This window comes from Pinus tabuliformis, chromosome Q, assembly GCF_031772625.1.
Source record: "Pinus tabuliformis cultivar Carrire ecotype Pingquan chromosome Q, CPIR1, whole genome shotgun sequence".
Lineage (NCBI taxonomy): Eukaryota > Viridiplantae > Streptophyta > Pinopsida > Pinales > Pinaceae > Pinus > Pinus tabuliformis.
Window position 1 is genome coordinate 741472636 of NC_142296.1, and position 13540 is coordinate 741486175.

General features: G+C 35.0%; 1 protein-coding gene across 1 annotated transcript; it reads right to left on the minus strand.

Annotated features, from left to right (window-relative positions):
• Positions 1 to 11006: 11006 nt before the first annotated feature.
• Positions 11007 to 12582, minus strand: LOC149221669 (glyoxylase I 4-like). Its single transcript, XM_089383012.1, has 4 exons — positions 12259 to 12582; positions 12048 to 12153; positions 11631 to 11943; positions 11007 to 11465 (listed from the first exon to the last, which is right to left on the minus strand). Exons 1-4 carry the CDS (start codon positions 12426 to 12428, stop codon positions 11365 to 11367), a joined length of 690 nt encoding a protein of 229 aa, XP_089239138.1. The 5' UTR covers positions 12429 to 12582; the 3' UTR covers positions 11007 to 11364.
• Between the last annotated feature and the right edge of the window lie 958 nt (positions 12583 to 13540).

Sequence of the window (13540 nt, forward strand, 5' to 3'; positions counted from 1 at the left end):
CTGCTTCTTTCTCATCTATCTCTCGTAAAGGAAAACACAAGTAACTTTAGTTAGTTTGTTTCTAAGACTACCCGTCTTAGTGGGACTAGCAGCGCTGAATAGACACTAGTTTTCCCGATAACACATAAGATCATAAATATTGGTCATTCATACATATCAATCACATATGAAAATTAAATCTAGATTAGTACAACACTATGACACAAATATGTCTGCTCATACTTGAATGTCATAACCATAACCATCTGCATAGGCCAACCAAACATAGTATGATACATATAACATCAAGATCTTACATGCAATAACCCTAATCATCTAGATAACTATCACATAACAACAATAAGTTAATATGTAACATACTCATCAACAACATATAACATAATCTTCAATTTATCTAAGATAAAACAACAATAGCAATGCATAGAACCACCTGTTACCATGATTTGTGACTATTCGACACACATGCATATGATTATACTAATGAATTAGAATCTACCATGTATTTAACCATAACATCAAAATACATGTACATAAACCTAATGTAATAACCCCAATGCATATAACAATCCTTAACTTACATACCTGAGTGCCCAACATACACACTTGTATAATGACATGCTCTTGCCTCGAGGTCCAATACTGGAACTTCACTTTGATGATCTGCATCTTCTGCTTTACCTCGTTCAAAACATTAGCATCATAACATACCAATAACACCGTGATGACCTAAATTTCATACCATGACTTCACAAGGCATGTTTGACCTAGTATTCATACCATGACTTCACAAGGCATGTTTGACCTAGTATTCATGCATAACTATAGACAAGTCCATACATGCATAACGACTTCATATAGACATATAACACACAACTAAAAAACCATATACACATCCTTCTAGCTAAATTCTAGTCATCAATGCATGACCATATCAACTTCACAAACCATGACCTCATGCATGACAACAACCATTACTCCATTGTACACATTTCCACATGCAACCATCAACATGCATAACAAATGCATAATCAACTACACATACACATGAATAGATATAGTCGAGCATAAACAATCAATACTTGTAACCAACCTACAAGATTGATACATGTAATCAAAACATTCAAGAATGCACGTGACATACAAGGATGTAGTCAAGCTACATATAATAAACATATAAGTGACATATAACCATATGCAACCAATCATATACTCATGATGATGCATTCCAGAAAATCAATCATCAAGTTCCTCATGACAACCTTACTACCATCATGATCAACATCAAGAAAATGCAACAAGCACATGGAATGCAATTGTAACGGACAAATATGCAACTGACATGCATGCATGACCTACACACACTGCCCATCCAATCTGAGGGGTGAACCATGCTCAGATACCACTCTGTAACACCCTCCTCAAACATCCACCCAAGTAACCATACCACCAAGGCAAAACATGCGACGAGAGGCTACTATGATTGGATTCAACCTCCTATGTGACCTTAAGGAAGTGGAATCAACGTAAACATCACACACAATCATACAACATCAGCCTTAGAATCCTCAAGAGACATGTCAGCCACTTAGACAACCTGTCGCTATGTCCCACTAATGTTCTAGACATTTTAGACTACAGTCACTCTCATGTTATAGGAAAGGGAGTGACCAAAAACCCAAAGTTTCTCTCAAAGGCTTGCCTGCTAGTAATCAGAGACTAAATTCAATAGTTTTGCGCCAGCGACCCTGAGATTTAAGCCACTTTTTCAGGTCCAGAGCCCAAGTCACTACCCATAATGGAGTGATAGCTTAAAATAAGTAAAAGTACAGGGAAACAATGATGCACACACATTAAGTTGAACAACACCTTATCCAGACCCCTACTAGCCATGCCAGGAATTTTCTCAAACATGCCATCAGCATATAAACTACAGGTGTAAATACCATAATTAAGTGAAGGGATCTCATACTAATCTCAGAATTGATGTGAACCATTGTTCCCTAATTTTGTTTGTTGCATTATCATCTATTAGGCCATAGATACATTATCCATTCATTTACAATTAAAAACATGTTGATATCCCTACATAGTTGTTGTCGTAAAACATACATATAACCAGTACAACAGGGAAAAAAATATCATAAGAATATCAGCCATGAAATCCAATTATACATCAGTACATTTACACATGAAAATCATGGGAATGAATTTCTCGTTAATGAATGCAACAAACCAGCCATAGATGGGAATACCATGTTCCACCTGATCATAGAATGGTTGAGCAAAATCTCACTTCAGTCATTCACCCCTGTACCATATTCCAAGCATGAGTGTGGTACTCAAAACAAAATAACCAACCATGGCATATCGATGCTCAACCACCTCACCCTCATCAATAAAAAACAGGATTTATAGTAATCCATCTTCGATCACTAGACCAACACAATGAGCACATCATAATAGGCTTTATCCACCTACACCATGAGGAATTTCACTGTCTCCTAGTCTCTTAGGATTTATCACAATTCAAACTCAGATCACTAGGCCGTAAACCGAGACCCACTCTCCAAGCTTTATCGCATATCCCAAACCTAAGATTACTAGGTCCAACAGAGAGAAAACCACCTCTTGGCTTTATGGTATATCCTACTATTCACGGTGAGGATTTCTAGGCCCACCAAGGCAACATAGTCCTATATTTATTGCAACCCACAGTCTGGCTTAGGGGTCACTAGACTAGTGGTTTTACCGTGATCCATAGTCCGGTTCATGGATCACTAGGACATCTACTCTATCATTCAAAGATCCACCCAACTCAGCTTCGAATCCATCCAACAATCTAACTCAACCAAAACATGAGAACCCCATCATACCATGGCTATCCGAAAATTGAAAGGCTAGGATGAAAAACACTGTTACACGTGGAAAAACCCATGCCATGATAGAAAATAACGACATGCAATGCCATGCATGCCAAATCTAGCAAGGAATATACACATACAAGTCGATAATTGCAATGAAACCTGCTATATCTGCTTGATCATTCCTTTCCTTGCTTGATCTTTGCTTCCTCTTGCCTTCTTTTCCTTTCTCGCTTCAATGCCAAAATGCTCCAAAGAAAATCTAAATGTCCAAGAGTGAGAGAGAGAGAGAATAATGAGAGATCTCCAAAACTCAACTGAAAAAGGTTACCAACTGATCCTCAGAAGCCTTTTTATGAATGAGGCCTTTATTTTCTTCATTTTCCATCATTTTCCTTGAATTTCCTCCTCACTTGCAACCCTTGACTTTTCACCTTCCTTTTCTCCTAATTTCCATTATTTTCATAAATAAATCTTTCAAAAATTCTATTTTTCCTTTCCAAATCCTTTTCCATTTCCTTTGCCAATTTCCTTGGCCATAATAAACCGAATCAACACCCATTAGGATGTCTTTCCCAACATTCAGCTCAGAATACGTGTACCATCATCGTGATCTGATATATATATATATATATATATATATATATATATATATATATATATATATATATATATATATATATATATATATATATAACATGGAATTTTCACCAGTGTTGTTACACAAATGGAGTCTTGAGATCAAGACACCTAGTTGGACTTTTGTTATTTAAGTAAAATGTAGTACTAATAGCTTCTACACAAAAGCTATTGGATAGGTTCTTACCTTTCATCATGTTGCATGCACACTCCACTAGAGTTTTGTTATTTATTTCTACAACCCCATTCTATTGTGGAGTGTGGGGTACTGTAAATTGTTGTAGTATTCCATGATCTCTGCAATATTTGATGAAGTTTCCAAGCCTATATTCTCCCCCTTGATCTGAGCGGAGAATTTTGATGACTTTCCCTATCTTCTTTTCAACCATATTTATAAATTCTTTAAATTAATCGAAAGCATCACTTTTCCTTCTAAGAAAGTATACCCATGTATATCTTGTGCAGTCATCAATAAATAACAAGAAATAGTAAGCTCCACCTAAGGACCTTTTCTGCATAGGTCCACAAATATCAGTATGCACAAGTTCAAGTATATATTTCTTTCTCCAATTTAATCTAGAGGGAAATTCATCCCTATGCATTTTTCTAAGTGCACAACCTTCACAATCAATATGTTCCTTTCTTAAAATAGGAAGTCCGTCAACCATGACTTATTTCGGCAAGAGGAATAAGTCATGAAGGTTGATGTTACTAAACCTTTGATGTCAAAGATTCTCTATTGTCATGGTCATTGAAGTTAAAGTTTGATGTGGCATGCTTGTAACATTTAACTTATACAAGCCTCCAACTCATACTCCTGATGTGACTGACTTTTGATGATCCAGCAAATCATTTACATCACATAAGTTTTGAAAAATTCTACCTTTAAACTCTGACCTGTAATCATGGAGATAGAGATAAAATTATTTTAAATACCAGGCACATACATGACATTCTGAATGCACATGATATTACCATTAGGTAATATCACAGGAATATCTCCATACCCTTTAATCTGATATGCTCTGTCATCTCCTAGGTAGATGTTCGTACCATTGCTGGTCTCCTTGAAATTTTCATACAAGTGTTTATTACATGTCATATGAGTGGATGCTCCAGAATCCACAAACCAAGTTCCAGCCTCATCGATCTCAACAAAAAGAGCAACATCAAACAAAAATAATTTAAGATCATGATTTTGATATTCACCAACAAAATTCCCTGTATGCCTCTGGTTTCAATGTCTCTTTTGATTATTCTTCTTTTTATAACAGTATCTAGCAATATGACTAGTTCTGCCATAGTGAAAACACTTAATTCCTAAATCATTTTTAGTTGATCACATACCTTGAAATGGATTATTTTGGGATGGACCACCACTTTTATGTCCTCCTTCTAGTTTCCCTTTGAAGAATTTTTTCTTTGCCACCAATGCCAGATCTACAGTCTCAGGCTTCAGATTCAAATGCCTCACTTCATTCTGCATCAAAATTCCTGTCAACTCCTCAAAGGTGGGATCTTTCTCCCTCACTGCAAGCCCTGTAATGAGCATTTTCCATTTAAGTTAATTGTGATGAGATCTATGTTGGATACTTTCTCCCCTATGTCTCCCAACTTGTCTCTCAATTATTTGTTCCATGAGATGAATGCAACACCGAATTCATTGTCCTCCATTCTAATGGAGAGAATCTTACTCTTCAAAAGAAAGAAACGATTTTTATTTTTTGTTTCATACAAATCCTTTAGTGTCACCCAAATGTCATCAGCAGTTCTGCATTCTCATATATGAGGGATTATGTTGTCTTTTACATACATCTTCAGCAACACCTTCTCTTTATTTTCCATTTTTTCCCAATTTTGAACTGATGCAGCTGTGGCACCTCTGGCTATAATCAACTTTGCTTCATCTTCATTTATAATTGTCCACCCACTGGAATCCTCGAGCAATTTCTGCAACTTGAACTTCCAGTTAGCGTAATTTGACCCATCGAGCTTATCTCTCTCATTAAGGTATGTCTCTGCAATGTGATTATTCATTGTGATATAACAATTTCACCAAATCCTCCACCAATCGATCTACAGATCTGCCGCCAAATCCTACAACAACCAGTCTACGGATCAAACTCCAGATCCTCCAACAGTTGATCTACATATCAAACTCCAGATCCTCCAATAACAAATCTGCAGAGCGAATTCCAGATCCTCCAAATGCTCTAGATCTGGGTGCTACAGATCTAACTCTAGAGAGATGGCCTTCAAAATAATGCTAGATAGGACCACCAACATAGGTACATCTTGTCTCAGGACGCTTCTAACAGGAAAAAAACACCAACGCCCTTTCACCTTGTTGTTGGTCATGCTGATTTTTTTTTATATAAGTTCTCAACATTAGCACAGGTATAGTATTGACCATCAACACTCATCAACATTATTTCGGTATGTACAACTAGTTCCTATCAACCCATCCTCTCTTTGATGTGGGTGCATTGATCATGTTTACCCAAAAAATCAGCGCTCTACAACAAAAAAGAAATTGTACTAGTGTACCTCCCCCTGAGAAATTCCTATTGCAATCCTCTGTTGCCTCCAACAACAGCTTCACCTGCACTCAATAGAAAAGCAAGCTTACTCACTCTCCAATCTCAACCACCAAGGCTCTCAGCCACAAAGGCTCAACTCACCACAGACCCAAATCTCGGAGCTCCGGTACAATGTTAAAAAATGGAAAGGAAAATTAGAATGAAACTTACACATTGAAACTAGAAGCTCACAAGTAAGCAAGCTACACATGGATACTGTCCAAGCAATACTGGTCTATTCCATTGAATACAAAACCATAAATAAATAAATTTACATTCTATTTAGGGAGATAAAAATTGTCTCCTAGAAAATAGGAACTAAGTCTAAACTAAGACACATACACAACCATAAAAGAAACTTTCTCTATTATTTTCAACTCAATGTACTCAAGGAATAAATAAAGCAGTCTTTTTATTTGCAAAACGATAACCTAACTTAAAATCATTGAAGGTTGGTTATATTTTCCAAGTCAAGTTGTATATTTTGTTAAATATTAAAATGTTAGGATTAAGAATTTTTTAAATAAAAATGTTTTAAGAAAATTTATGAAATTAGTCAAAAAAATATTTGTGAAAGGCATTAACATGAATATGCAATTATATAAGATACTATAGAGCATGAAATCTTGGTCATTATAGGGAGAAGACTACTTACTGTTAATTTTTAAGTTTATAATTGTTAAATGGTAAGTATTTTTTTGTAATTTCTTATTCCAATTATATATATTTATCATTTCAACTTAAAATGAAAGCATTGAAGTAATATTTCAATTTTTTGTGAAGCTTATGACAAGGATGACTTTAAGTTTGGATGTTAATATTATTGATTTTATTATTTCTATTAAGCAAAATAATCATATCAAGAAGGGTTTTTTCTAGATCAATAATGACTACTTTTTATTCTATTGCAAGAACTGAGACAATAATTGAATAAGCTGTGAATACCATTTGAATGGAGTCAATTTCTCATTAACTAATGCCTTTTTTATGTGGTCATACCAAGAACTAAGAGTTTAGCTCCTCCTTATGCATGGTTTTATCAATGATAAACTTCTAGTTTTCCAAGAAACTTGGAAATATTAAAGAAATTCCATAATAAAGCTCAAGTTCTCCCTATTCCTTTATAAATTCACAATACATATTCTTATTGGGAGAATGGAAATTCTATCCTTGTTACATAGCTTTCCTAACAAATAAGGAGATTATTTTTTAGCACATGGGTTGAATTTTAAGTCCAACATGTTTATCCCTCACATGGAAGTAGCTTGGTGACATATAATGGACATGTAAAATCATATTATTTTATGGAAAGCACTATTAACGCAAAGATTGGAAGATGGATCACTCTTGTAAAAACTTAACAATAGCTTTTATAATTCTACCAACATTATTAGTTTTCCCTTCTTAGAGTGTGTCTAAAAGGTATTAATATGGTTAAGTGGTGTGGGTAAAGCACCACTTCTAAAATACAGAGTTCAACATTTAAAATTATATATAGAAATATAGAAATTTCTTAAAGCTTTTTTAGACACATTTAAATTATTAACTGATATATTTCATTAATATATAACATTAGTAAACAAATAATATACAATAAATAAACATCATTAATCATAGATATACACCAGGTTCAACATCTTATAGACATTGTAACTAAAGTGAAAACTTCATTAGCTATTTACAAAAGATTGTTCACTACATTATCTTATTTTATTCATAACATTTTACACAATTATTACAACTATCCTATTAGCCTCTTCTCAACTACAAATTATTCACGTTTGTAAGTGATGGTTGTGAAGCATTATGTCCTTTTATCTCTTCTGTATCTATTGATACCCGCTTTTCCATCATACCCACTTTTTTTTTATCTTCATTTAAATATAACAAATAACACTTAACTCTTAGTTGAAAATTATTTTGTTGGTTTATAGATTTCACATTTTTTAAGATAATATGATCTTTTATTAGCTCAATAACTTCCATAAGTTTCCATTGTTTAGATATTACAGTTTAATCCCTATTTTCTGTTTGAATTCAATCTCTTCATTTACATGCCTCCATTAAACATGAATTCTCTAATAAAATCTATTTCAAGCTTCCACCATTTCCTCACGTATAATCCCATTACATATATAAACTTATCCATAAGCTCAAATGTGCTAAGATCAACAAATTTATACACAAATTTCTAAGATCAACAAATTTATACACAAATTTCTTAGTTAGGCACACAATTACTAATATATTCGTGGTTATTCTACATGACTAAAATTCTAAACTTTCTTCATCACCTTGATAGCTGCTCCACATGCATCCTCCAAAGCGATAATATAAAGCGATAATATAAAATTGATTTCTGCATGCCTTTGCATCCTATTTCCTAATTAATAGGCATCCTAGTGCTTTAGGTGCCTATTGTAATTCTTCTTTGTTGCTGCCTTAATGTTGAATCTAATTCAATCTACTTTCTAATTAAATAAAAGCTATATAAGTTATCTCTGCAAATAGCATATCTGTATGAAACTTAAGGAAATAATTATCCTCACATATTCAATTAAGGTTTCTCTAATAACATTTGGTGTCTTTGGTGTTGCCATCATTTCTTGTTAAAAGAAATCAAAATACATAATGAATCCATCACTACATGTCACAACTCCCCTTTGTGTAACTAAGCAAGTGGCATCTCCCGTTCAAAAAAAAATACTTCATCATATGACATCATATTTCTTCAATGTTAACATCCTTCCTCTCCCATAATTGCAGCTAACATTCGTATCATTTAGTGTAGGGAGAACACCGACAACAATTTTTAATTCACTGTTGTATTAATAAAAACCACCCAACATAGATTAAAGTAGTAAATCAACATCAATAATGTAGATAACCATGGAATTCAATGTCTCATAAACACATGAACAAAAGAGAAAAAAAGATTAGATATAGAAACAACTATGAAAAATCATCTCTCTTTTTATTAATAAAATTCTACATAATTTTTAAAATTAGACTCTATGTGGTTTAACCACAAAGATTGACTGGAAAATTTCTAGAGAGTTGAACACCCTGTGACCTCTCAATAGAAAAGGAACTTTAACCACATAGACTTAACTAATTAAGCTAAGCCTCTCGGCTACAATCCTTCGTTTATTCTCACATTATCTTATATTTCTTTTATTTTAGACTTTTCATTTTTGCAAAGTTGCGTTGTAGAAAATTAGTTCTTATGAGGAACCTTTCATGTTGGTTTAGGAAAACCAATTAAAAGAATAAGAATCTATATAACAATAACATTTTTTTACATTATGTATTTGAACATATTTTAAATTGAATCTTATTAAAATTAGTGATAATGGTTAAATAATAACTAATATAGTTTTGATATTCATTTTTTATAATTCAAGATTATATTTATTTATCAAAAGGAAAGTACATAGATATCAAAATGAAAGTGGTCTCACTCCGACCGGGTTTATTGACCAATTCGATCACCATGTTACAAATAAATAGTAGGAGAAGAAGATTAGTAGTCCAAAGCTTAATAGGCCAAAAGCACCAAAAAATAAACAAAACCTGAAGGAAACTAGTGACCATACTCAGTCATCAAAAGTAATTGAAACTGGATTTCCTGGCCCAATCGTTGGAGGGGGAGGAGGGCAATATGAACTACTAACATGTTGTTCAAAGGGAGCCAACAATGATTCCAACTTCTCGACCTTTTATGCTATCAAATTTTTCCCCTACCAAATCGACACAATCCTTTCTCTAGCATGTATTAAAAGTAATGTAGTTGGTTAAGCATTGTGATAACAACCTCATGCTCTTCATTTTTTGTTGTATCATAATCTTCTAGATGATCGAGAACAGACTCGAACATGTTGCGAAGGGCATCAGGACTAATCGAATGACCATCGGTTGAATGCCTTGAAAGACCCACACTCCTCGACCTATTGATCAGGCTTCACATGCCCGCTTCACATCCACAAGCCACTAACCCTTCCTTGCCACTGCGAGTTACATGACTACCCCGCCTAAAGCCCACACCCCACTTGCCACCTCGAACTCATGAAGATGCCCTAACCACACCTCCTACAACATGTCCTCCCCACTTGAAAATTGAAGCGGTTCGAGCCGCCCGCGCTACATCCAACGATTTGTTCAATCCACCCTGACTGCCTTAGACGTTCTTCTTCATGGATTGAGATTGGGAGCTCCTCGAGAATTGATGAATGATGAAACCATAGGAGGGCACCCCCAGGACGAGGCCCAGTGTACATCTCAAACCCTTTCACGAAACCGAAAGTGAAAGAAGGCTTGTGATCAAGCCTGAGTTAACTAGCAAGGACCACCCTAGTGAAGTTGACCGCCACCACACGCAAGCGCAAGCCTGAAAGGAGGATACCTCGGCCACAATTGAGTCCCACACCAGCCAAACCAATGTCTCTACCTCTCCTCTGATAGGGGAAACACCAAAAAACGGTTTCGTGATCTAACTGACTACACCCTAGAACCCAAAACCCTGAAATCCTAAGAAAATATAAATTAAATCCATAGCCAGTTGCCAAACCACTTGGAGGCCTCCAAGAACTAATGATAATCACCCAATGGAGAAAATAACCAACCAAGCATCTTACCTCACTTGAAACCGACCAAGCCAAAACATCGCTACCACCTTCACTAACGAAATTCCACCTCGAGACCAAGAAGAAGACACCCCAACAAGAAATTGGCACAGAGGGAAAGGATAAGACAGGAGAGAGGACATTAACCAAAAGACTCAATGCGAGCAAAGGACCTAGGCACCATCCCCAACTCCGAAGACACTTAGATGACAATCTATTGAGCACCACTAGAATGGAACCGAAGCCCAACCACCCTACCCTAAAAGTTTTTGAAAAGGGTTGGGAAAGATCTTTGTGGAAAAAGGAACTTTGAAATTGAACTTCCTCCTTTATTAAATATAATGAAAAGAAATGTCTTTTTCCTCTGGAAAAAAAGTACAGAGTAGTAAATTGTATGAAATATACTTTTACAAGATTCACACTACGTATACAACTCTTCAAATAAGCAACGGCATAATGCATACAGGAGAAACCTCTAATCCCAATACGAAATAAGGATTAATAGAATAGATTAGCCTTATATCTAGATGCTCAGTATCATGGCATTCCTGGACGCTCTAGCTAACTTGTCATCAATTTTCTTGAATGGTACGGGCGTATGATTACGAAATATTTCCTCAGTAGCCATAGTATTTCGCATTGAAGGGAATATACCTCTGGTCATTACAGATAAAAATCCATGATGTCAAGGAAAAATGGTTTTTTATCATCAAGGGCATCTGATGAGTAGCATCTCACCGGTCCAGTGGCTTCGATCTGTTTTTCTGTTCACCACAAGTCAACAAAGAAAAGGTATAAGAATCCATTGAAGGGGTGGACTACTTAGTTCTAAGTACGCTTCTCTATGATGTATACACGGATACGAAAGTTTATTGAAATATTTTACATTAACCATATTCTAATATTAACCGTTCAGGTGAATAGCTTACCGTAAGGAGTGAAGTCCATTTGTGCTCTAGTAACATTCATTGGAACTAGAGCGATTTCTGAGCGGCTCTCTTCTCGCTCTAATTTAGGGTTAGATTGAGGTAAAGAAAACCGCAGAGATTTTGATCTCACAAAAGAGTGTGATCGTACAGGAATAATGGGAAGATTCTCGCAGTTGCAGATCTCGATCATGTAACCATCAGGATCATGGAAGAAAATTTGGTCCACGTACAATCCTCCATCCTCCACAACACTTTTTTTGTATTTTATGTCCATTTCTTGTAGTCTCTTTTCCACCAAAAACATATCTGGACACTGCAAGGAAAAGACAAGAACAATGATAAGCACAATTATAACATTAAACCACAGAACAGTAATAGTAATCTCTCAAAGATGATGGTGGGACTTTAAAGCTAAACCTGAAAAGAGATATGGTTATCTCTTGGATTGATCTCAGTTTTCTTAGGCAGATCTTCCAAAGACTTGCACTGCAAGAGATGTATGCCCACCCCGTAATTGAATAAACTGGATGATTCACACTAACATGTTATATCCTCACAGGGAATATCTATAACCGTATATTATATCCAAGGAGACTTATAGATTATGTTGAGGTAAATTATATCTTACCAAGCTCCGACAAAATCGAATGAAGATGGCCTTCTCACAAGCTGGAATCCAAGAACATTAATGTAGAATTCCGAGGAAGCCGTGACAGATCTGCAAAGTAGTGAAACGTGATTGAGAGATAACAGAGGTAAAGGTAGGTGACACGGCATCTGTTCCTCTTCCTTCGGCATCCTGTGACACAATTCCAGTGTTCGTGTCGGTGTTATTGCAGAGTTCCAAACTGATTCGATTGGCTCAGTCCTCTTCTGAGAACATTGCGTAGGGATCTATTTATAAAAAGAAGTTTCTGGTAAGTAATCCGATATTACAGCAGTACATGGTTCTTGTGTCGTTCGGTAGTGAAAGTATCACTCTCTTTTATTCAATATCGGGGTTTTAAGTACTAACGCGTAGGTTGGATATTTAATGATAACTAGTTGTTTACCTAAACCAATTTGGTGAATTACTATGCTATTTAATTCTACCCATTTTTGATTTGCGGTACTCTCGATGCATTGCTCCCTGCATCCAGAATTGTAGTAGGATTTTCATAAAATAATTGTGGCCACACACTAATATGATTTTGATTTGACTAACAGTTCTAAAAGAAAATCTAAAATATTGACAAGCTGTCCTTATGTTAATAACTTAAGCACTTCTCACAAGCGTATAAATATATTTTCAACCAAACTCCTCCAAAATCAAATATATAATAGGTTTCCAACCAAGCTCCCTCAAAATAAAATACACATTCTCTCCTCACAAAATAAAATCCAAAAACATTTCCATAGAACTTAGTAAATACCGTGGAAAACCTGCAGATGAATGAAACATGATTCAAATATAATAATGGCATTTCATTTTTTTTTAACCGCCATCCTATGACTCAATTATCATGATGCTACTAGTAGGACGTGCCTATAGCATTGTTCCCTCGGGAAAGTTATATATAGGGCCCTTTCGAAAACTTAGCACCATTTTAAAAAAAATAAGATTTATGATAGCTATAGAGAATAATCACTATCTATATGTATTTCATGAAAAAGTTAAGATTCATTATTTTTATTTGTATATTTTTTTCCAATTAGTGCCCAATTTCATACACATTGTAATAGCATTTTGTTGATTAAATGCTATTATAATTTTGAATAGGTCGTGTGTAATGCAATTTTGCTATTTTTTTTTTATTTCTATTTTGTTGATTGATTACATCTTATGCACTTAATTATTTCAAAAAAAGAAATAGCTTTAGAAGATGCTTATGACATATAGTTTTTGTTATCATTCATATTCAAAGGTGATG

Excerpts from the sequence above, each read along its gene's own strand:
- LOC149221669 (XM_089383012.1), bottom strand. The coding sequence starts at position 12,428 with ATGCCGAAGGAAGAGGAACAGATGCCGTGTCACCTACCTTTACCTCTG. Across the intron at positions 11,944-12,047 it reads ATAACCATATCTCTTTTCAG|TGTCCAGATATGTTTTTGGT; the intron begins GTTTAGCTTTAA and ends TTTTCCTTGCAG. Across the intron at positions 11,466-11,630 it reads AATGGACTTCACTCCTTACG|AAAAACAGATCGAAGCCACT; the intron begins GTAAGCTATTCA and ends TGTGGTGAACAG.